The sequence below is a fragment of the Bombus huntii genome, chromosome 2 (assembly GCF_024542735.1).
Source record: "Bombus huntii isolate Logan2020A chromosome 2, iyBomHunt1.1, whole genome shotgun sequence".
Classification (NCBI taxonomy): Eukaryota; Metazoa; Arthropoda; class Insecta; order Hymenoptera; family Apidae; genus Bombus; species Bombus huntii.
The window spans coordinates 16,409,954-16,436,446 of NC_066239.1; the positions used below are offsets into that span (position 1 = coordinate 16,409,954).

At 36.6% G+C, this 26,493-nt stretch overlaps 1 protein-coding gene across 1 annotated transcript; it reads right to left on the bottom strand.

Moving 5' to 3' along the window:
• Positions 1-18,988: 18,988 nt before the first annotated feature.
• LOC126878137 (uncharacterized) lies at positions 18,989-26,289 on the bottom strand. The gene is made up of 2 exons (XM_050640665.1): positions 25,133-26,289; positions 18,989-23,516 (listed from the first exon to the last, which is right to left on the bottom strand). The coding sequence occupies exons 1-2, from the start codon at positions 25,735-25,737 to the stop codon at positions 23,018-23,020; spliced, it is 1,104 nt and encodes a 367-aa protein (XP_050496622.1). The 5' UTR covers positions 25,738-26,289; the 3' UTR covers positions 18,989-23,017.
• Between the last annotated feature and the right edge of the window lie 204 nt (positions 26,290-26,493).

A 26,493-nucleotide genomic window follows, 5' to 3' on the forward strand; every position in this document is an offset into this window, starting at 1 on the left:
ACTTGTCTTTTCATTTTTATATTCGTAATGTTACTTTATGTTACTTCATCGTTAGTTTTAATATCCTTGTTATTATTACAAAGCCATGTCTTATATCATCAGCACCGTGTCTAATAATAATACGTAGTCCAGTATTTTCTGTTATCTACACCACTGTTTCAAGTAATATACACGAGCTTGTAAGGCGATGCGATGAAGAGACACTGGCAACTTCCTGGTATGTGGGAATCACAATAACCGTGACGTGTCAGGTATGTGAGGCGACGAAGAGCATACCCTGAACAAGAGTTTGACCATCAGCTGCTGTCGGATTAGGATTCACACGTACACGGTTCACGAACACTTGGTTATCTTGCTAGCAGTGAAGTTTCCTTGCATAGTGGAAGCTGACGGGAAATGGTAAAACACCGAAACCACAAACGAATTCCCAGGAAATCTGAATTAGTAACGCGCTTATGTCGAAAAATCGAATCTCTCGGAGAATTATTGCGATCAGTAATCTTCGGTAGAATTCATTTCAGTTCGTTTTCAGTAAGAAGTGCTGCTAATATTTTGGATTTACGTGGTAAGTACATGTGTCTGTTTTTGGCCAACTACGTTATATAACAAAAAATACAGACACAATTACCTGAATTTCTTTTGCATCCCTCGTATTCTCTAGATTTGACACCATCAGGTTACAACCATTTAAATGAAAAGATATTGATTCTTTTTTATATCAAAGCCAATTTCTCTCTATGGAAATCACGTGACGAAACTTTCAAAGCTGTGGCGCAATGTAGAGAACAATGGATATTATATAACTGAATAAACGAATCACAGCTGAATACCAGTAGAACCCAACGTGTGCTTTCCCAACAACTCAATTTATTTCACTTTCCAAATTTTTCACCCTTAGAGCAGCCGTTTCTATTTCTTCGGCTTGTTACATCACAATTTCACTCTGAAGATAATATAGCGAGTAAAAATACGACGCACACGTTGGAAACTATGGCAGTGAAGAAATAGCCAGGCAAAAGGTTAGAACCAATGCCGCGAGCGAATGGATTCCTCGGTATCGATGACTATTCGGAGGAAGAAGTTCACTGGCGTGTTGCGTCCGGTACAAGATAATTCAAATTGACGAGTCAATTTTTATCCCGATCATAACGCACGATTCAATCGAAACCCGACCGATTAAACATCTCGCGTTTCCTTCCCCTTATCACTTACCGCAAATTGATCGGTTCGCTTCTAATTAAGCTGTTGCCAAGTTTTACGAGCGGTCGTTCCACCGACTGATGCAATTTATTACCTCGTCATTTAAAACGCCGCGGCCGGGGTTCTAAGGGGTTGAAAGAGCGTACGATGATGGTGTATTATGTCAAGTGCAAGCAGCACGGCCGTTGAAATTAAGAAAAATGGCGGAAGATAGGAGGATAGAAAGTCCACTTCTCATTGTAGACAGTCACTTTATTATTGAAGGACAATCTAGCCGGTGCACACATCCGGTGGAATCACTGGAAATAGGTCAACGAAATGTCGAGAATAACATCGTATGATATTCGATGAGATTTGAGCATTTTCGAAATTGCCCGACGAAGTAAGAAATTTAAACAGAGTATGAAGATTTCGAGTATAGCAAGTTTTATGTATGGCATACATTTTAAGTAGGTAGGAAAAATGTTGAACACGGTGATGTTTCACTGTACAAGATATGCATAGTGTTGTTATAGCCTCTAGCGTTTTCCTCTTAAGTGATAAATTTCTGAAAAACAACGGAGAAAGACAAAGTTCCAAGATCTTTCGTACATAGTACGGTGATTTGAATAGATGTTTGCCGTACATGTGGAAGATTTTTCTGCAGAGCTTCTAGTGCCTGAAATGGTAGAATTTCCTCGGCGTATTTAATAAACGTAATGTTATACAATATTTGAAAATATTTATCTAATTTTCAGAATTCTGTAACCCAAAATCTATTGTATGTATCTTGTGTTATTAAACACGTTTCTATAATCATATAATTACGCAATTGCCATATAGTGTAAAAACAATAATAGCTGTATCAATTTGAAAATATTCATACTAATGATAAACGACGACAAATTTAAAAAAAATCTATTGAATCCTATTGTAGGTTAAAAACAGTCTGTTCTGTTTTTCGCTTCTTTCACACATCTGTTAAAAAAAAGGAAACGTTGAAAGCTGATAGCTTAAACAATTTGCATATTGAATTGTTAATACAGCGCAATCAACGTTTTTACTGTGAAGGTCATAGATCGAAAAGATGTTCGAGTCATTTATACCTGATACAAAGAAAGATAGCAAAGTTCTAATTACCGTCGCGCCGGTAATTGACATACCTAAATGAAATCATACACGCTACCGCAGAACTAAATACCTTCGTCATCACGGTCCAGGTTCATTTATCGTAATTGTTGTTATCCACGCATCCTCTAACCGCCGTTTAATACACTGAAAAATACAATATCATATAGTTATGAGTTAACTACTGGCGGTTAATTAAACAACGAATCCTACGTATGAGTAGAAACGAAAATTTGCATGAATGCGGATGATCAATAGCGTGTAATAGATTCCTGTTACAACGCGGAGATCGTGTGTATTAACAATTACTGTTACCGGCCGCAATATCGACCACAGACACGAATAAAATTTCATCGTTTTGGTCAACACGAGCCGCTTGCGGAAGCAAACGCTAGAGAAACCTGTATACTATTTCGTCGTATTAATATGTAACGTGAAATTCTGTAGCACTATTTTGCGTCGCCAGACGCAGACTTCTGTCATTACAAAGATTTCACATTGTGTAAATCATTCGCTTATAGATTAAAACCTGTTTGGACCTATGGAATCCAACTATGGGGAACAGCAAGTAATTCCAGCATAGAAATTCTACAACGATTCCAATCGAAAACTCTTAAGATCCTTAACCCCTTAACCTACAACTACGGGCATATCCCGTAGTACGATGGTCGGGCCAAATATAATATATAATATAATATACAGGGTGGTTGGTAACTGGTGGTACAAGCGGAAAGGGGGTGATTCTACGCGATAAAAGAAGTCGAAAATATAGAATAAACATTTTTTTTTTAATTTTTTAATTTTTCCATCGAGACAACGATCTACAGTGAGATCCGTTATAACGAGACGCGATAAAGTGCACGCGTACCGAGCGAAAATTCAAAGTCGATTTTCTCGAAAACAAAGCCTCAAACGAAAAATTGTTATTCTATATTTTCGACTTCTTTTTTCGCGTAGAATCACCCCCTTTCCGCTTGTACCACCAGTTACCAACCACTCTGTATAATAGCTTGTTTACGTTTTCGACCCAAAATGCACCTTGTTATGTTACCAACGAAACAATACGTGGCGACCTCAAGATACCCACAGTCAAAGAAGAAATATCCAAATTCGGTAATAGATATAACATAAGAATTAACAACTACCAAAACCCACTAGTTACTCAATTTCTTGACACCTCGGATCAGGTCCGCAGGCTAAACAGACATTACGCTTCAGATTTAAGCACTAGATTCAACTAGAATCGAACACGCGATAAACACTTATTAAACACGACATAGTACCATGCCAGAAAAATTTACTTATAATTCTCAATGAGAATCGATTATAAAATTCATCTAAATAAAAAAAAAATTCGCTTATAGAAGAACGTGATATTCATTATAACATTGATAGTGCGCACGAAAAGAAGGACAGCGTTCATACAACAACTAACATATTTCGATCGATAAAAGGAGTTGGTTTATCGAAGCAACTGAATGTAAAATTATCAAGCGGAAATGTTGATTAAAAATAAATGAGTTTGAATAAAACAAGAACGCAAGCTAAAGGGATATTATTTTTCAATAATTCGAATGCGCAGATATAAATACTGTAAATATTGTGCAACGAAAAGTTAAATATCGTATAAATGAGCGTAATTTCGAATAAATAATACATATTTCAGTAAATCAATTGTCTACCTCAAATCTATCGTTTGCTTTGCAAATTAAACAGAAAAATACGCAACTTATGAGGAAAGATCTTCGCTACAAAATTACTTAAAATATACATCTTACATGAGAAACGATAAAAGGAAAGTTAAAACTACGAGTCTCGTACAGATTCTAAAGCTTGGAAATTCGTACGGATGATTTCCGTGTCATAAGATCCAATATATACGAGGACTCGTAGCTGAGGGGAAACAACCAGCTGAACTTGTGAGATTCGATGCCGACAACCACGAATTCGTGGGATTCGATACTGACAACCACAGACTCGTAGGATTCGATACGAACGCCATTGGGATTCATGGAATTTAACCACGATGATCCTCCTTGTTCGCGAAAGTCAGTGATGATCATCTTCGCGACTCGCATTACGATTCTAAGAGCCCTGGGACACTTATGATTTTGAGAAACTCGTGCTTTGAATTCTTGAAAACTCTGGTATTCTTCGTATTTGTGGAATCTTCATGAATCCCTGAACTCCAAACAATTGCAAATAAAATGCGATGCACAGAATTCTAAAAACGCGAACTGCAGCGAAATTCCTAACGAAAAGTAAAAATTTCCTGCGCAAAATTCTGTTCCTCGAGGGATTTTACGTATCGAAGATTATGTCCCTTTTTCATCTTATTCTCTTCGAATCCCATGTCGCTAGAATTTCGATATTTATAAATAATTAATTTTCAACGTATATGTTTTATTTCAATTATGCATAATGTTCCTGATTTCCACCTGCATTCTGGCTTTGCGATGGCTTCCATTTACAGACATTTCCAAGCGACGAGCTTAAACATAAACAAAACGAAATTAACCAGAACATTAATCATAACCCAACCTAAACTCTATTAAAATTATATATAGCTGAGTGGAATTCCTATTTTGTTTCATAATTACCTTTATGCAATACATTGCATCCATACTCGCGTTACACTTACTTCATTGCTGTTATTATTGCACAGAAAATATAACATTGAAAGATTACCGAGAGAAAATTATGGACATCAAGAAGTAATTTGGAATAATCAAATTAAACTGAAAACAAAGATACCTTTTCACTGTGATACGAGTGCTAACCACGGAAAAGCTTTCACGTTAAAGCAAACGTTAAGAGTTCTCAAAACCGTTATACGAACAAGAGACGCAAAAGATGAAAAGATATAAGTGAAACTAAACGCTGTTCGTCTGGAAAACACGTTAACGTGTACCACCTTTCGAGTTGCTTTTAAAGTAAATATTGCACACGTGGCGTTTGTTAAATATATTCCGGCACACATGACCATATAAGTTTCCTTACCATGCTCTTCTTTTTTCTCTGCATATTCATTAGTCCGCCTTCCTCCGTGTATACCTACTCGTGGTAACATCTGTCCGTTTCGAAAAATTCTGAGTTAGTAAGTCCGGGCTGTTGAAACGACAAAGGAAAAGAAAAAAATAGGAAATATAACATGTAGCGGCACGAGCGGGATTAAAAGACACATGTGAATTATATGCAAACCGTAGAACGAAGATTTTTCGGAAATTTTCTAGGAAAAAGATAACGGTAATCGAGAGAATTAACGATATTCATACCTTTTTCCTTACTATGGTTGATTCATTTTATAAAGGTAGAAAAATTTACAAAATTATACAGGAAATTTGAAGAAGAGAAAGAAACGGAAAGGGAAGCAGCGATTGATTAACGCTTCTCGCGATGAGAAAAACGGGAGATATAAAAAGGCAGGCTGCTTTTAATGGAAGGATGAAAGGATGGGGCAGCGGCTGAAACGGAAATAAGACAAATTCCGATTGATCATTCGGAAGACAGTGGAAGGGACAGAGAAAGGGAGAAAGTCGGGTAATTGAATTATGGTCGATCAATTGTCAAATTCTAATAATGGGATGTGGTGATCAATTTAATTGAATGAAAAAAGGAAAGAAAATGGGGAAAACTGGATGAAATATAACGATCGTTGCATCGTATTCTCTACGATGGATGAAATTAATGGAATGTAATTATATTTATTGAATGTTTCGCTGCCGGCTGGTTAATTGAATATAATAAAAGTTTACGAGCGTTCGCGCTGTAGAAATAGACACGATCGATAGCATCATATTTCAACCGAAATAAATACCTACTAGCTAAATTAAAAACTTTCATTTGGAGGATAGTACGATTGGAAATTGCTCTCGGCAATCGCTGTCGTCGTTTTTATCCAGTTTATTATATTTCGTCTTAATTGCGTCGGTTTCGATACCCTTATCAACCGATGTCTTCCGACAACATCCGGTATTCCGTTTGCTGCCATCGTTATCAGGAAAAACGAAGAAATTCCTGAACGTGCAATACCTCCGGACCAGCTATGTAATAAAGACATTCCGTCGAATGGCTGGAACGCAGATGCGGCTGTCGTTTCCACCTTCAAATTAGTCTTGTTCCATCCTACGCTCTTATAGCTTGAAGGATAACATATAAATGAACGAAGTTAGCCCAACGACAGTAATTAAACTCGAAGCTCCATTATTAACGATAAACGGCTACCTTCCTGACGTCGTTTCTCAAGTCTTTTATATCCAACGAGTATCAGCGTATGATTTAGAAGAAAAGATCCTGTACGATTTTTTCAAGTTAAGGCTTAGTGTTGGAGGAGATCTCTGGTGGGCTGTTGGATATTTGACATATTTTAAAGGGAAAGTTACGAAAGAATCGATTTTAGTTTTCGAGTAAAATAATCAAGATTCCGAGATGCTGTTTTTCAACGAAGTTCCTGTCTTCTATTTATATTTAAGAGATTTGTAAATATAGAAACAGGAGGTAGATTCGAAAGAAGATGTTAGAGATTTTGGTGTAGAACTAGTTGTACGTTTTACAATTCAAAGTGTATATATATAAAATGTGAAATATGTACATAGAATCTGAAAAGTAAATAATGGAGACAAAGGTGGCCGTGGTATGAGACCGTGTGGACTATAAAGGGAGTATCTACTGCAATTCCATACTTGTTGCTCTGCTTTTCAACGTCTCTTTCCCGCGAATCTTTCTGCAAATAAGAGAAATATCTTTCCCAATCGATATTTAATAACCATCTTGCCTTTACCTCAAACATTGCAACAGGAAACGCATATGAAACGATGATTTCATCGCAAAGAACAGACATCGCAGCGAATATTGCGAATATTGTCGAGTAATCGTATTAACCGCGAAGTAAATTCTTCGATGTATTCCAAACCTCGGCGTTTCCTAATAGCCGATACGATTTCCGTAATTAATTACGAGGCTCAAAGCGACGCTATATATTCGACGTTACAATGCAAGCATTTTAGATGCATAAGGTCGGCAATGTCTAAAAGTAAATAATCTTGATAAATAATAAAACGACAGCTGAAGATAGTAAGCGAGAAAAGCGGACGAGTTCTCTTTAATTAATGACGAAGAATAATTAAAGAAACGTGGGCGTGCGGTATATCGCTTCGCTATTTAATTTCCACCTTCATTAATCAACGAGCTAATTGCGCGCGAAGCAGTTTAATATTCGATCGGACAGTCAAACTGGCCGGACACCGTTGGTTGCCCGTGTAAATACCAGGACAACTACCAACATTTATTCGACAACGAGTCTGCCCACGACAGGACGTATCTATTGGGTGTCCCAGAGACGTAAATTAATTTAGGGGAGATTGGTAGAAAGCAATGAGAGTAATATTTTTTCATAAACGTATACCAGATATTGGAACGCCTGTTGGTATCGTATAAAACGTATCGTATGTTTCTCCACGTTATGTATTCAAAATGCAAAATAAAATAAAATTTGGAATTTTAAAAATGCGTAGAAAAAGACTCGCGAAAGTTCGCATTTCCTAGTAAAAAATAACGAATTAATAATTGTGTATTGACAACCACAATCTCTGGATTTAAACATCATCGAGCAAATTTTGAAGAACTGACATGAGAAATTGAAAGAAATCTGCTAAGTCTGAATCTGATTCGTAAAATCATTTACAGAATAATGGAACCAAGGAACGTTAAATAATATGGAAGATTTAACAGTAAAAAATAACAATGACAAATTAAAATTCACAGTGAAATGGAAAAGAGATTTCAATAGTATCATCGACAATTGCTGAGATTTTTATATGTGTAAAGGACGTATTTTCATGTATGTAATTCTAGAAACTTTTATAAACTCTTAACGAATTCTTAAATAATAAAATATGAAAAAAATATTCGAAAGGAAAAGATGTATCGGTCTAAACGTTTGCAGATATATAGCTTGTTATGTATGTATCAATATCGTCATACGGTTCCTGAAAAATTTTTAATTCTACCGTTTGTGTTAATAAAATGAAGAAGGTACGTTTCCATTTATTACAAATAAAATAGAGAGAATGAAAAAACTCGAAATGCCATGGTGATGGCAGTGAGTACGAAGGTCAAAGATAGCTGATGCTATCAATTATTTTAATTAACGTGGCGCATCCGACAACCGGCGGAAAAGAGAGCGAATCAAAATGCAATTTCATCGTTGCGTGGCATCGCCGATGAGTGTTTGCAAAGGGGGTGGGTTTCGAGGTGAAAAAAGTTGGGTAGAGAATGATGTGCACGAGATCGATCGACGTTCTGTGACACGTGCCAAGAATAATTGACTGTTAACACATCAATTGTCGACGGAGCGACTGCTGGTAGGCTGTTGTTTCGAAGCACCGAAACTGGCGGCCAATGGTGATCCACTCGTTGCACAGAAATTGATATACTATTTCGCGAAAAAAAAGAGGTGAACGAATCGTCGATGGACCGGTTGAAGGTAAGACAGAAATTTGTTGAGCGATTTAATCAATTTAAATTTATAATTAAATCGCTGCTTCGTTCCCATTTTCAGGTATTTGTTTGACAATTAATATGGTTTCCAATATACTTTCAAATCTTTCGCGGTTTAAGAATATCTTTAACTTGATTGTAAAACGTTAGCGCATAACTATAAAATTTAATTGTTTATCGTGGTTTTTATACCTAGCGGTAAATTTATTCCTAGAATATTAATAAAAGTTTATATACGCATGGGTGCTTGAAAACGGGCTCCACAAAACGAAGTAACCACATCTTTTAATTTAAAACGTAGAATATTCAGAAGCGTGCTAATAAAATGTAATTGTAACTTAACTTTTTATTTACATGGTAAAATTACGCTTGCGTTCACGAGTCAACGCTGTAATGAGACACCATGTACCGTAAGCATAGTGGTCAGATTTGAAGCCAATTTGCAGATATATGTACAAGTTGCAAGGCGTTTATTGCGAACATACGCTTAATAAAACATTAGTATATAACGTTGCCTTGAACGCGTGATTAGCATTAAATAATATCAAGGATAATCAATTAATATCATTTAAATATCAAGATCTATCGATATAATGGACAATCAACTGTTTGAATAATTTTGTAATTTTCTTGTAGTATGTATTCGTCATCAATATCTTCTAACTTCTTTCATACGTACATTTTCGTTGTTTACACGAATCCTTAGCAATGAGCCCATGATAATCGTGCCCTATGACGTACAAAATGTTTTGTATAACACATACATGCATATGTATGCTACAGGTATCTGGAATTTCACAGGTGAACAAATACTTTCGTCAGCCTATGTATATCTCTATCGGAAGAATGAAATAAAAAGCAGAAACACGAAGAATTGAAAACGGATCGTTAAAGAATGAAGTGCGTATTAATGAAGCATTACATCTCAAATAATTGATTATGCTCATCAAATGGAACGAGCGTGCCGATTGCAGAATTTGAATTCCCGATATTTCATCCGTGTTGCGTGCACGCGTTAAACGCAAAGCAAACGCGCCTTGTATTGTCCATGGTTGCAACGCGATTTTTATGTATTCCATCGACAGCACCGTCGTCGCAGCAATCGGTGAATTACGCGAATTGAAAAACTGCCTGGGGTTTCATGAATCTCTCGATAATTTATCGATTAAGCCCTGCGTGGAATACGAAAGCCAGTTTCGGCGCGATTCCCCTGGTGGTGGCTTCGATTAAAATTCGCCTCACACTTGTCAGATTTCGTGTGCACCCCAAAGTAAACCGTAGCTCGATCCACGAAATTTCGTAATCGTCTTTTAATTGCGCCCTCTTCTATTTTTTCTTTCGGCTTTTCGCACCGGCGTTGGTAATTTTCGTGGTTTCTCTAAAAATTGCTACGGAAAACTGTAAAAACGTGCACGAATCGCTCGGCCCTCTTTCTGCATTTTTAATTATTCATCTCTATATCGTGCATCTTTATGCAAATTCGTTTTTTACTATTAAACAAATCAAATATATATACATACATTTATATAAAAATATATGTTGTCATGTAAAATGAAGATATAAAAATATAAAATAACATAAGTAGAAATGACGAATAAGGAGATCGAACGAGGAAGCCCGTGGCTGGCAAAACTGTAATCAAGTCGTATTTCTTGATTGTGAGGTCGAAATTCAATCAGCTATTATCGTTGTCATAGAAAAGTATTCGCAAAAACAGAATAACAAGAATTTACCCTCTTACTCTTCCAAAATATAGAATTAAAATTGGAGTTAGCTTAGAACTCTAAGCTAGCTTCTTTCCAAGTTCGTATGTTCTATGAAATACATAATTATTCCAAATTTTTCGTCGGTGTGTTACAGAAAAATATACGTTTGTACAGTATTTATTTTAAAAAGTGTAATAACGCGGCAATGTCCTGCCATTGCGAACAAGAAAATAAAAAATCTCTCATTCTTCTGCACTTACACCTGTTTGCCATTTCGACAGAGAGATAATACGGACCTGGTATTATTCTGCGAGCTATAAAGGACATGGAAAATATGTCCTTGATAATCTAAGATAAGAAGATACAGAAAAAGAACCTTGACCAGAAGATTAATCGCGAGGATTATTGGTGACCATGGTCACGTACATAAGGATCAGCGAGGACTATGCAAGGATAAAAAAAGGATAAGAGATGTGGTTAACTTTTAGAAAAAATGTTGTATTAATATTGTATGAATAATGGTTGTATTAATATCGATGATAATACAGGGAGGCTAACTTATATTGCAACAAAATATCGACCTCCTGTGCTGTAGACTTTTACTTCTATTTTTACTTCGTGATACATTATTTGGCGAAATATCGATCAAACAATTTAGAAAATTAGGCCGAAGAAAGATAATTACACGGAGATTATACTTTTATACCGACAGAAACGATAAGATAAGAATTTTATTTCATGTTCGATTATTACCTAATCTTTTAATATTTAATTTTATTGAAAAAACCATATATCAAAGTCCAAAGTAGATATAACGATGCAATATTTCAAGCCAGTACTTAAAGTATCTATCCATTTACAAATTTCAACGTAGTAAACCGCGTAGTACACCTCTTTCGTCTAAAATAGGATTCTTAGGTAGACGAAAGTTACGTTTTAATAGAAGTGTTCGGGTGAATAGAGTCACTCTTGGGTGATTGCAGACTTTTGAATGATTGCAGACTTTCTGATGAGTAAGGATCGACTAATTGATATACTAATTGTGATGTTCTATAAATGTATCAAATACTATAAGTGAATAAGGATTGCGAGATGAGTACAAACCTGTTTATTACGTTGTCCGAAATATTTACAAGAAAATTTAAAACGAAATTAAAAAGAAAAATGTATTTATAATACCTATATCTTGTCGAATAAAATATATATTGTTTGTAATTAAATAGGGTCAGTATTCGATATTTACGATGAAACTGATCTTTTCTCAACTTTTTGACGACTGATGTGTTTTGTGATAGACATTGTTAATAGACATTGTTATATTATTGCATGTTTATCGTTAATAGACATTGAAAGAAATTAACGTATTATAAATTTGATCAAGTAACGAAGTTTGAACAAATTCCGTTCCTGTTTAAACGAAATAATACGTTTCATTTTCATTCGTTTTGATCTTCGTCGCTACTCGAGTAAATATCTTCGAACGAGTAAAGACTCTACGTTGAATATGAACTTTCGAGTACCTAAACCACGAACCTTTGAGTATATAAGAAGATTCAATCATATAGAGAGCCTCGGATGTGTCTTCGATATATCTGTGATTTAAAAGTCAATCCAAGGATTGGATCACATCCAATATCCAGAACTTTTTGATCCTATCCTATTCAAAGATCCAAAGTGGTTGAATCTTATCGAAGGATCAAAATCTATCTGGAAGGTCACTCCTGGGAGTCCAATCCAAACCTAGGCTTCCGACTTTCCGAATGGTCGAATTCTACCAGCGTATCTCGAACCTCCAGAGATTGCAGTTTACACGGATATCTTGATCTACTTTACTTGTCCAATCTTTCCAGGATATACATAACTGCATCGGGAATTCTAATTTTCTGTAGTAGACAAGATCTGGGTTGCGGTTATTATTTGTACAAGAATGTTTCTCTGGTGGAAAAATTTAGGTGATCAAAAGTTTGCCTTTCTATAACAACGCACGCGCGTGTGTCCCTGTAGAGAATCTGTAAAAAAAGGTAACGAGTGCTGCCTCTAGTTATCAATTCATCGTGAATATCTACATTTTGATCAAATGCAAATAGATAATAGTAGCGTTACTACAAATCGACCTATGTGTCCGGATAATTATGAACGGTAATTGCGATCGTATCTTTGAATGTTAAAGAGAATAAAAAATATGAGACAAGAAAAATCGCTATAACGATCGGCGTAACCTCTCGACGTTATAAGCCGGCAGAAAAATTAACAGAGCAATGCGACATCCACGTAAAGCTTCGCGTCACCCAAGATAATGTACTTCCGCATACAGATGAGCTTATTAAACGAGAATCCGTAGATGGAGGAGCGCATAAACCACTGTCCATGGTTCTCTTGTCTGATCGGACATGCGATGCTAAGTCCTGAAGAACTTCGGCGGTTTCGTTAGGGGTTTGCCGCTTTCGCCGCGATATACAACACGAAGAACGTAAATTTCGTAAAACGCTTTCGTACCGATCTCATCGCCGGTTAGGCTGAAGTCGTTTAAAGCCACTTATACCGCGTATTCAGTGCTAAATGATTATTTAGTGGGAAGCGAATTTAACGTTTCTGACAAAAAAAGGATACGTCGTTCGTATGTAATCTTGTTGATAAGTGTTAGAACATTCAGGAAACGAGGCGAGCTTCGAACGATATTAGCAAATTAGCGAAAGCATTAAGGATTGCTATTTTAAGTTTTAGATTGACAGTGTTTACGTCGAAAGATCTCGGATAAGAAGTTTCTCGGATTAAAATGAAATTTTAGTATATCGAGTGTTAGATAAATCAAATCTTATCACAGATCTGAGTCAACATATCGCTGTATTAGCACAGAATCGTTTAAAAATTATTTATAAAGACTATGGTTGAAAATATCGATGGTTTGTAGGAGGATCTTCTTATTGTTTCATATATTTTCGTAATTTTTGTTAGTTATACGAACAATTTTCTGATTCACTGAACATACATACGCTTGATTCGTGCAACGTAGCGTGATGATAGCTTCTCCTAACGTGTTCGGATTTATTCGCTAAAGATAAACATTGGCGGCAATAAACTTTGAAAATGGATTTATGGATGGCGCGTACTGCGCGTTGAAAAAAGTACGACCGCGTTCTGATCTATGAATTGTTCCGCACGCTTCAAAAGATTCTACGTATGTTTGGAAAAAAATTATTTGATGTATTCCCGGCGTGTATTCGGTATACCTTCGCTATCCACGGAATGGAATGTTCGTGCATTCGGTGGAGAAAAATCTCAGACGATGCGAAGTGTTGGCATACACGCGGGAAATTTAGCGGTCGGGTGAGAAACGCGCAAGATTTTATAAATGTTTCGGTCACATTCCTCTGGGGGAACACGCTTATCCATAGCTTTCGCTGTTCCCGTCTTGGGATATTCGTATCTGAAGAGATTGAACCGATGCTGATCAATCGAAATTCAGACTATATGTAAATGTGAATCGTAATATGTATGTACAAACAGATAGCACATTAAAAAAGCTATCGAAAGATATATTTTTCGTGATGTTTCTCCATGAAACGTGTTATTTCTCTGTGAAGTCGGAATACCGACGAGCTTCGTGAACAAATGTCTTTTCAATTGAAGCGTTGCGGTACGTCGACTAATTACGCAGCCTCAGCATTCTCCTAACATTAAGAACTTCCAGGGTGAAGAACGTTCACCCTTGTTGATTTCCGTTTGCTGTGGAAAGCGCGGCGAAAGAATAAAGACGTAGAAGCGTTTAGCTCGGTAGTCCAATCACCTAACGTCAGTGTCGTACGCTAAGCAAGCTGCTTTCGCTCGAACGAAATTATTTTCACCGCGTTGCTACCTACTTTCTCCAAGAACTTCAGAACTACCGGCTATAAAAATAGTCGAGCGCACAGGAAGCAGTTGGTAATCGTTGGTGAAATGTTTTTCGTTTTTCTTACATAACTCACGCTTAACGAAATTGTGGACGAGTAGAACATGTTCTGAACTATGGTCACATTCCCTATCCGTATTAAAACGTTCCGTTCAAACACCGATATTTAGCAATTCGTTTATGAGACGTGAAAATATTTTTATTTAAAAGGCTTATAGTTTATATCAATGCCATATACCAATATTATATCAAGGCATAATACTACTTATTAATAGCGATGAGAACGAATATTTACATCTTCATAAAATCAGAAAGAGTTTCTTAGAAATTGTTTAAAATTTCTAAAATTATATTTGTAAAATATAACGTATCGAGAAACGTTATTTTTTAATAATATTGGTTAATTTTCACGGCTTGCAACGCGGAATTAAATGCTCAGAAACTGCTTAAACTTTTCAAGAAAATATACGTAGAATAAAGGTATCAAGATCAAGAAATTATATTTTTCTTTACTAATATTGATTCTAATAATAATCATGAAATTGATGTTTGGTATACTTTCATAATACACGGAAGATTGTTGTTAGATGTTAGTTTCGATCGACTGACGAGACAATTGTTCCTAACAACTTGAAATGGAAATAAACTTAGCGGAGTGAGAGACTAGATGGAAGACAAGAGGGTTAATATGATTTCAACGGAAATAAGTTACGGCACTGGAGAAACTAGGATTGTGTTCAGTATTCTGCGACGCAACTACGACTTGTATAAATTGTTTTCCTGCGTCATTGACCCGTTTCTTTGACATTTGGCAGCAGAAGGTTCCACGAGAACCAATCAATTGCAGAAAAATGTATTGCTCCGATACTGATATTTCTTCCATAGAAATTGCTCGTGCGATTAAACTATCTAAAATCACTCGAGTAATACTGTTTACTGTTTTGCGGTAATATCTTTTTCAAGCAAATAACGAGATGCAATGTAAATTGGAAAATGAAACTCAAGAGGTCTATTCGTTGTTTCCTATTATTAACTCGTTGTTTCAGAAAAATACGCGTACCTACCTCGAAGGTCATTACATTGCAGCTTTTCATCGCATAAAAAAATTTGTTGCTCGTTACGGTGATGCAACTGTATTGAGAGATGAAACCCACAAGCTGTAACCACCGCACCAAACAGTTCTTGGCTTCAATATGGCGCAGTCTACTTATTATTAAATCCACGTTTGCGCGAAGACGTGATGCAGTTAAGTAAAGTGTTTTGCCGCATGACGCTAATTAATGGTTTATGGCACTTTATAAATGCCGTAATTTTGATACCGTTTTGTTTGTTCGCGAAACTCTAACCAAAATCCAATAATTCTGCGACTTATCACGCTGGCTCCTCTGGATAGACGCTGGGTTTTTAGATAAAACGGCGGTAAACAAATCGTGGCGAGTAAAACACTGTTATACCAAGTGTTTTCTTACATCTTGGAATTTCAGATAATTCGCCGAGGATATGAAGAATGCCACTTATCTCAAATCGAATCTTTCAAGGGACCGAGCTTCCTGTTAGAAACGATTTATGGAGTTTTAAATATTTACACGTATAGATATATAACGCGATATTTTAGAAATATCGAATCGTCTTACACGCACATGAAACGAAACTTGATGCAAATACTTTTCGCATTTCCCACCATGTTTTATGAAACATGAATTTGAATGTGAAATATGTATTTACAATAATCGCCGTGTGACTTTGGTGCATCGTTACAGTGCTGATAAAATTTCAAAATATTTTACATAATACACACACACACACACACACACACACACAGTATACATGTAAAAATTTCGCGTGGTATATATTGAGATACTTTCGCGAGCCACTTAATGAATTTATTGGTCGACTAATTGCAACGTCGCCAGATGAATCCTCGAAAATGATCCTCGCCGATATGTCGGCGTAATTGTTTAAGTCGCTGTCAACCGGAAGCAAATATCTGATTCGCTTGGTGGAATTAGGCAAATGTTAAAGCTATAAACCGTAAGGGAGTCGTCAACTATGTTCATAATCTGGAAGTTCTAACTCCATTCAGGTCGACCGCAAACGATTCCGATCTACAGCCGCGATTCTCCGAATTCCAGATACCGTAAAATATAGATCTTGTCTCTCGTCATTCGTCCCTTGTAACGTTGATAACGGCGGCCAACGTCGACGACGATCAACGTTCTGTTCTTGTCGTGAGAACGACGAAAGGCGAAATTGCAGTCATCAGGGGCAGACACTCGATATCGCTAATTCAATCGACGCGATCTTGCATCTTTTTGCATGTCAGGCGTCCAAATACTTATTTCTGATTACGTTGAACAGGTACATTTTGAATGGACAACCGACATCTTTTGACACGATTAACGACTCGAACTGTATCGCGAATCTAAATTCTTCAAATAATTTTCGAAATGAAATGAAACGTGGTATTCGAGCCGAACGCTGAGGAAATCCAATTGAATCTTTTAACATGAATTTATTATTTATTATGTGAGAATAAGGAAATATAGGATACGAAAATGAGAGAAAATTGAATTAAAATTGAATTAATACAAATTGAATATTATATTTGGAGTTGTATCCGACCTGACACACGACAACTTACACTCCAGTAATTTTGTTATTTTTGATTAACGCTTTGAATATTCCCAGCCGAATAATTAATGGACCTCTTCTGCGCTTTCCTGGTGCTTGGCATACATCTCGCTTTATGTAGCTTATTTATATTTAAAATACATAGAAAGTTCGTTTATCCTAGCTATACGTTATAACGATCATTTATATTTCTAGAAAATTTTCGGGAATATCTTACTTTTTATTTTTCTGCCTTGCTTCCAGAGAAAGAGATACATTTTGTAAACGGAACTCTGATAGTTGAGCTAATATGAAATAAGTGTGACGTATTTTTAGCTCCTTAAAATGCATAGAGTTTCTGGTAAATGTGACGCGAATGTCCACCAAACAATATTTCGTAGATATGCAAATATTATTAAGCCAAATATAAATATTTATATCATTTTTCAACTTTTTACGCTTTCAGAAAGTAGCCTTCTCTTTTCCGTTATTTTGTCCATCTATTTCTAGAAAACTATAACCTAACAATTCAAGATAATAATGTAATCGTAATTTTAATTGTAATTTATTCGATGACATATTACAATATGTCTCAGTCTCTTCGTGGATATTCAAATCGCTCCGGTAAGAAAAATGCAGGATTATTCGTAAACGTGTTTGAAAAAGCTACAAATTTTATCGCAAAATTAATACAACTTTACACACGAATTCCATTGCTTCCTTACTCGGTGGAGAAAAGCAACGAGGAACTCGTATCGATGTAGCTCTTAAATAAAAAACAAACACCCCATAAAAGAAATAGACAATCGAATTAACGTTATTATTAAAATTTTACGAGTCACGGGTTACCAGTATTAATAAATATATTTACATAAAATTAAAAAGTTTGATAACGAAGCAAACGTAACTTATTACGATCGTCCTATTCACGAAATGTTATAAAATCGTGAAAAAGAAATCTATAACTTACAACCAATAAATCGCTGGTTTACCAATATTTAGACTGTGAACATTTATGCAAATCCATGCTTCAACGAATGCATTAATTTAAACAATGGCACCTACATAGATAGAGAATCAATTTACTTGCTAAATATCGCAATAAGTACTGTACTTTCATATCTTACATACTCTATTCGATTTTGCACCGTCAAATTCTCCATAAATATATCTACCTCCTATTGATATCGTTAATCGGTAAATTATTGTGCAAGAGAAACCGTACACTCGTGTGCATTGTATCATTAAGAACATAATCCAGTCGGATCACCCCGTCGCTTGTGTACAACGAGCTTAAAACGGAAGCCAACGAACGCATAAAATCAGACGATCGACTTTCATGGTCGACCGCGATCGAAATCCAGCGTGCACAATTAAACAGCTCCCATCTCGGCAATCAAATCGTCAAAATTCCCAATATCGAATGGGTTTCCGTGCAGTGGAGGCACTCTGCGACTGTAATGGCACTACCAGTTCTTCTCGCCAAACCGTGGAGTGTTACATCTCCGCGAAGGACCTTTTACCATCGTGCAAGCCGATCCTAAAGGCCACAGCGAAGGGAAGATGCGGCGTTCGTCGCATGATAATTTCCACCTTTATTCTCCTTCTTATACTGGTCGCTATTTATTGCCTGTCCGCCTCGTGCGATCGTCTACGAACGTTTAGTAGATCGCTAAGAAATCAAGCTCAATCTGAACGCCAACCTAACCCACAACCTCAACTTTCATCGCTACCGATCGAAATTACAGGGGAGGAACCGAATGTGGAAGAGGCGCCACCGGTTGAAGGGGATACGTAGATTTAAAGTTTAGATCGTGAGTATTTTGAAGAAAATTCGATCGTGCGAATTTTCATCGAGATCGTGTTTCTCTATCGTTAAAATATTTCCTAATCCTGCTACGTTCCATGAATTCTTTGTATCTCGATGTTGCCTTCGTTTCAGGCTGGAGAAAGTTTTTTTTTTTTTTTTTTTTAATGCTTCAAGTATATTAGCGTACGATTGAAACAGGGAAACAGGTAATCTCATGCTGACGACGATTCTTTCTTTTCTCAAATTTTTGGGAAATTTTCTAACGTTTTCTTAGACAAATACGATACCGTCGAAAGCGACCGTAAGAAATATGAAGTTTACAAGAAATGTGAAAGAACGGTGGTGTCATTTCTCGCGTAATTATAAATTACGCTCTTTGATTTGTTTCCAAAGGTCGAAAATCGCTTGGTTTATTGAGATAAAAACAAGACACAAGAATTCGGGAGCTGCAGCAAGGTTAATTACACCTTTGGCAGAGATTGAATCTGAAAGGTATGATATTACACGTCTTTTTTAATATCATCGTACGGAACGTAACTGTCAATATTGTTATATTTTCAATAAGAAGTTATAACTATGTATTTTTTTATGTATGGTACTAAAAATGCGGAAAATCTTGAAGACAATTATATTGTAAATCGATCATTCTGAATTCCTCATTCTCTTTCGATGTATTACAGCGTCCAAGAGTTAGTATGCCACCAATATTTCGAAATATGGTTAACCTATATTCACCTGTGAACGTTTTACTGCCTTCAGAAATCTATCAAGAAAGATAAACGTGATGATTAATGGGTGAAGATCGGGTTGTACGAAGAAAATCAGGTAATCGAAATTACGCTTGAAAATACATTATTGATTATCCGAATTAATTAATTACAGAAAAACCGAATAATGGAATTTTTCAAACTGAAATTACGACGTGCCTTTCATATAGAAAATGATAATTTATTGCACGTTATTAGATGTGTATATCTCGGTCATTTTTTTCTTGGCTTTCTAATCTTTCCTCTTATCTCGTTGATCGATCTTTCGATGTAGTATTATAAATCCTTCTCGAACTCAGTATCTCCGCTGGATTAGTCTTCTTTCGCTTTTCGTACTATCTAATAACTGTTCCCGTTGCTACGAATGTTTCTAAACGTTATTCACGAAAACATTCCCTTTAATTCTTCTAACAATTTATTCGCCGCTTACATCGCTCGTCTTATCGTCTTATCTTCAAACCACTCTGTGATATAGCTTTCATATTATTGTTCGGATAATCGAGTAATTAAAAAAGAAAAAGAATGTTTCAATAATATGACGAAAATTCTAATAAAAGGTGTTCAAAAAATTCAAGTCCTACTCTGCGCTGTAGATAGACTGCGAATATTTATGTATTTATGGCAAACGTGAAAGTATAGAAACACACGGAATACACATAGTAGACGACGACGTATTGAATATTAAAATATACAGGATGGATGGTAATTGGTGGTACAAGCGGAAAGGGGGTGATTCTACGCGAAAAAAGAAGTCGAAAATATAGAATAAAAATTTTTCGTTCGAGGCTTTGTTTTCGAGAAAATCGACTTTGAATTTTCGCTCGGTACGCGTGCACTTTATCGCGTCTCGTTATAACGGATCTCACTGTAGATCGTTGTCTCGATGGAAAAATTAAAAAGAAAAATAAAAAAAAAACGTTTATTCTATATTTTCGACTTTTTTCGCATAGAATCACACCCTTTCCACTTGTACCACCAGTTACCAACCACCCTGTATATCAAGATTCGTTACGATATCAAGCGAGCAAAACAAATTTCTGCTCAGATTCTACTTTCACAGCTGCGCTCGTAAAGGTATAAATTTGCATAAATATCCGCGGGCTAATTACAGCCTTTTTTTCCCATCCAAATCCTTGATATTTTCACATTGTTAATTGATTTCGATTGCGATATCGTTAAAATAGATAGAATTCGGTTCGCAAACCACCGTAAACCATCGATATCGATCGCAAAAGCTCGACATAAGTCTGAAACGATGCATGAAAGGAGAAAAAAAAAGTGGAAACGGAACGTTTGATCCTGGATAACGAATGTGGCAAGCGCGGTGCTCGGTGTATGTAAGTACATAAATCCGTGTCCGAAACAGAGCGAGGTCGAAGTACATTTTTCATCCGCAACATTATTCGGGGCGAAAGTAATGTTACATTTCACAGAACAACGCCGATACGGTTCCGTGTGTCGTAACAGCTGCGAGTAGATGGAGTGCACACAGAGGGCAGAAGAGCGAAAGAGAAGGGGAGAGGAACGAAACGAGAGGGTGGTTCCTGTGATCTACATTTTAATCTTCCAGCATCGATGAAACGAGGGAATCAAAGCATCGTTCGGTTATACGCGCTGAAAAATCAAATTCAATGACTCGAATGCATTTGAACGTTGTCAAAGCAGCTAGGGGCAATAGCCGCTATGGCAAAGGCCCATGCGATAGCCATGCGCGAAATAGCCGAAATTTATAAGCATTTTTAAAAATATTATCACTGCGAAAAGAGGAAATATCAGAAATATAAATAATAATTTCGAAAATATTAAATCTTCGGTAAAATATGAAAAGCTTGGCGTGTAACTGTCGCGTGTTATCGCTGCGACAGAATCTCCACTGTTTTCAATAAAATGCTTGCTTTTTAGGAGAGAAAAACGACAGTAGGGAATTGGTGAAACATCGTGTTAATAGTCCTTTTATGTTGTTACGATTATCGTAAAAATCGGTAACAAAAGAGATAATTTACTTTTCAAATCAATGGCTGATTTATTATCTTTATAAAATACAAAAAAAAAAAAAACAAGAAAAAGAAAACAACGAAAGAAGCGACTCAATCGGAGAAACGATAAAGTCGATATGTAAATGATAAATCCATAAAGTCTTACACCGTGAATTGAATTTTACTGCGATTACGCTTATTAAATTATGATAAATTATGAGATCAAAGGCGGAAGTTAATGATTTACAAATTCAAAACAGTCGCTATCTACGAATTATCATTATCCGGACCAATGACTCAGGAGTCTTAAAGATATTGTTTTCTGCGTAATTTCTACTGATAATATATTAGAAATATCGTCATTATCTCTGAGTCTAAAATTGCAATCACATTCCTTGCAAATTATCGGTAACAAGCTGTACGATCTTAAATTCATCGATATATCGGAGTGAAAAGGACAATTAGTTTTATTAGCCGCAATTAGTGACTAAAATATTCGTTTGTTACAAAACGTCTTTTATCAAAAAAGAAGATCTACTAAAAGGAAGAAAAGAAATATGGCGCGTTAAAGATAGAAAGACATTAAACTTCCAGCCACAAGCGATTTCTTTTACTAAACTCGATCTATTCGTTCGTATAACAGTCTTCGGTCATATAGGAAACACTATATCCAATAAATAGCAGTCGTCGCAGAAAGTATCAATCAATTTCAGATAATTGGTATTTTATCGGGCCTTCGTTTGTTATCTCGAGTCATTTTTAAACGCACTTATTTACCTGCTATAATTCCGTTAATTCTATTTAATATCGTTACAAAACTGATCACGTATCTAAATTGCTTCCTCTTCTAGCACATTTTAAACGATCAATACAGATAATTTCAAGAAATTTTCGAATCGGAAGAAATCATAAACGAACAGCACCACGAAGAAAACATCTAAAGGTTTGTTCTTATATAAAATCACGTGGAAATTTTCCTACAAGTATATTTAGTTGCCACCATAAAACCAGTAACCTAGATGATGTAAGACTTTTACGCAATATTGCATACGGCCTAGTTAGAACGCTTGATAGCATATTTATGTACACAACAAAATAGGCTAAAATGACGTGTTCCGATGTTTTAATGATTAATCAGCGAAAGGCACACGTTTCGCTGGGAAACGTTGGTTTCCAATGCTCGAATAACGTAATAAAAAAGGCAGCTGCACTTTTCAGTAACCTGATTGAACCAACAAAGAGCAAGCAAAAATCAAGTAGTTCTCCAAACGTGCTATATTTTCATCCTCTATCGATGTTCGTAATAATAAACTTTTGCGCTTTTAAATACGAAACCTACCTCCTTATAGTTGTTAAAACACTTTGATTTCTATAAATATCAACACAAATATCAGCCTAATAATACCAAGTGAAGCGTGATTTTGAGAAAACCTGTGGCTGGTGGATTAACAAAACTATTTCTGCTTTTCATCGAAATTGTCCAACTGTTCTAGCAATAACAAAACTCGAGTAAGTTCGTCGTCGGTAATGTGGTCTAAAATTGACAGTACGACGCAAGCAAAGAGGAACTTGTCGACCACATCTTCTCTCAAACGTTCACTGTCTACCTCTGGATATTCAGATCTGACGGTGTCGATGTACAGCGTCAAAATTTTCTGCACCTCCGACGGCCCATTTTCATGTGTCACGTTATACAGTAGAATGGGCCCGAGATCGACAGCCGGCGAACAATATCTCATTGTTTGCCAGTCGATCATCTTCGCGTCGATCGGTTTCCCGTTCTGGTATTTGAACAGTAGATTATCGTGTGAAAAATGGCCGTGGCATATTGTAGAGACGTCGTTCACCCCCGTCGCGATGGCTTTCACTATTTCCATTGGTCTCTTGTTTAATCTATGTTTTATCCTCTCTACGAACCCAGAGTTCGGCATCGTCTCGAGAATATCCAGCATTCTGAAATCAGCGTACACGTAGCGTATAATATTTTGATATACTGATATATATATTATTATTAATTATACATATTATTAATAAATATTATTGATATAATAATCAAACCGACTGAAAACAATAATCGAACTTGCACGATGTTTTCTGCGAAGAATGAACTTTGTTAAGATTCATCTTGTTGCTGTTCCACTTTTTCTCATGTTAGACGAAAGAAACGAAAATTTCGAGAAATATGGTTGCACGTGATTAGGCGTGAAAACCATTATCGGCGAATCTATTATAATAATATGTTTCAACATAGAACGGCGAGGACGTAGCTGCGCTCAGATTTTCTAACAAACTGGCAATTAATTGATTCGCGTCAATCTCTTGATACTGGAAACTCGATCAATTTTGCATTCTGTCCGCTTCAATTGCGTACCGATTATTGCGCCTATACCGAAGTTGCTATTTTATTGCCAGTAACATCGATAACGTCAATATTACCGGTCAGATACCTACTCTGTATCTCTCAACGACGAAACTATCGCACGTTCGATACGATACAATTCTTCCATCGGTTAGATTTATCAACCCTTTTATCAGTATCACGAACGAAAATTCATCCAAGGGAAATTTAAGTTGAAAGCTATATTCCAAGATTCGGTGTTATTATAACGTATCCATCCGGTCATTGATTACATTTTCTTATACTTGACGTCTTCCTATTAACAAATGTGTACTGGCATTTTGAAAAAAAATTAGTTTCCACATTATTTTCAAACTACTATTTAAAGAAATAATTATTATACCTACAGTACCGTTATTATAGTACGCTTAAATGGCTTCATCAAGAGTATCGATTAAGAGTTTGTTAAATCCCGCCACAGAATTCATACGCGATCCATAGGTCGTAGCACTAATTTTATTCGATTATAGCACATTCGGCAAAAGAAAAAGGAATGCTACTTGTTCAATCCATAATTACAATTGTTAAGTACAATTACCAATGCTTAACCAGAATTAAGAAAATTCTGTGTTACATATTCCCCCCTTTTTTTACTGTTTCTCCTCGTCCTACTGTTTACGTTTTCTAACTACCTTACGTCATAAAAAAAAAAAAAAAAAAAAAAAAAAAAAACGGTAGATCGTATGATTTTGAGAAACACGTACTCGTTACTTTCACAAAGTTACGTAGATCCTAATCTTCGACTTGAGTAATCGACACAACGCGAAATCGCAATCAATGCGTTTTGAAAATCGAGCCTTTTCCTAGCATTCATATACAGACCATTGTTATCTTCGTTATCATATCGTAAGTACATTTCTATCGGCACATGTATCCGAAATTCTGTCAAACGAAACCTTTGTCTTACGATCTTTACACGGTTCGTCATAATTTATTATCTTGCGGATTTTTTCATAATTTTATATTTTTCGAAACACGATTCAAGATATAGAACGTAGATACTTTATCTTGAATATTTTATCATTTATCATTTTATTATTTATTATATCAATTATTCTTGTCTGTCGTGTCCCACATATCTTTTCATCTTAAAACCTGCCATTAATTGATAAAATCCGCGGTCTAATAATCATCGTCGCATCTTATTAGCAAGAAAGGATCAAGAAATTACCTAGTCGATCTCTTCTCGTAATGCAACATAGTCTCTTCCGTGAGAGAAATTTCAAGCAATTTCGCCTCGAATTCCCTGAAGACCTGCGGTTCTGTCGCTTTCAATCTCAACCCTCTGGCGTGAAACTTGGCCAGAACTTGCACGCACAATTTCAAGTGTTCCTCGTCCAATTCACCGTCCACCTGCGTGTAACCAGCTTCCTCCAAATCCTCGAGAACGATCACCGGTCTTCCGTAACGACCTAAATCCGACAGGTAACACTTTGGAACCAAATCGGTTCCATACTTGAGCGTCATCTTCGAGTAGAACATTTCTTCGTTTTGGTAAGCATCGAACGCTGTCGGACTCTTGTGCTCTGCCTCTTCCTCGGGAAGCAGTTTCAGTAACAGCGGGAAGCTGCGTGGCTCGCCGGAGAACCTGACCACGATCGTCACGCGATAAATCTCGCTGCTTCGACTCAGCTCGTCGAGACGAATCGTTGCCGAGTCGAACTCAACGAATTCCCTGGAATTCGGCTCGCAGAAGCAACGATCTTGCACCATTTCCGGCAGCAATTCCTTTTCGATGAAGGCGAAGCTTCGCTCCCAAACCTCGTGGGACTTCATGCTCCGAACAATATCGTCACCAGTTTTTACACCGATTATTAACAAGCTGAGCAATTAAAGTTCAAACTGACCGCCTACGTTCTTAATCCACGATATAATGGCCGCCGTCTTTCCTCTATACTTATCGAACAACTTACATGTACGATAACTTTCCTCGTACGTCGCCAATAACGTAGGAATCTTGTAGAATCGAAGCACGTGTAGCGAATAATTGTGGGAATATCGTGGCGGATGCACTATATAGTTCGATTTCGATGACTCAGTTTCCACAATTCTGATTCTGGTATAATAACTGAAAACAACACTTCTGGATAGGTTCGACGAGATTGTTATTCTAAGAACGATTGTCACGCGAACAACAACGATAACTACGATCGACGATGAACAGTCCAAGATTCTCGGCTATCTCACAGCCTATGGATACGAAATGCGTGACAAATAAGAGACAGATAAGGCGTTGTTGATATCGGCATTCGACATTCGGTAAGATCGATGCACGCGTGGCAACGAGTCGGCCGCAAGTAGCCAGCCGGTGAAACTCTGAAAGTATCGTAGGAAATTGTTACGCGTGCCGATTCCCCTCGCAACGCGCAACCGAGATAATGAAACTCTTATCTTCCAATGACGTCACGTACTCCATGATACTCGGCAACGAACGGAGATCGATTTAGCTACTTCGCGCGCATTTTCAATAGCTCGAACGTATCGTGTTCACCAATTCGTTTGACGCGAGAATGAACGTAAAGTAATTCTAGC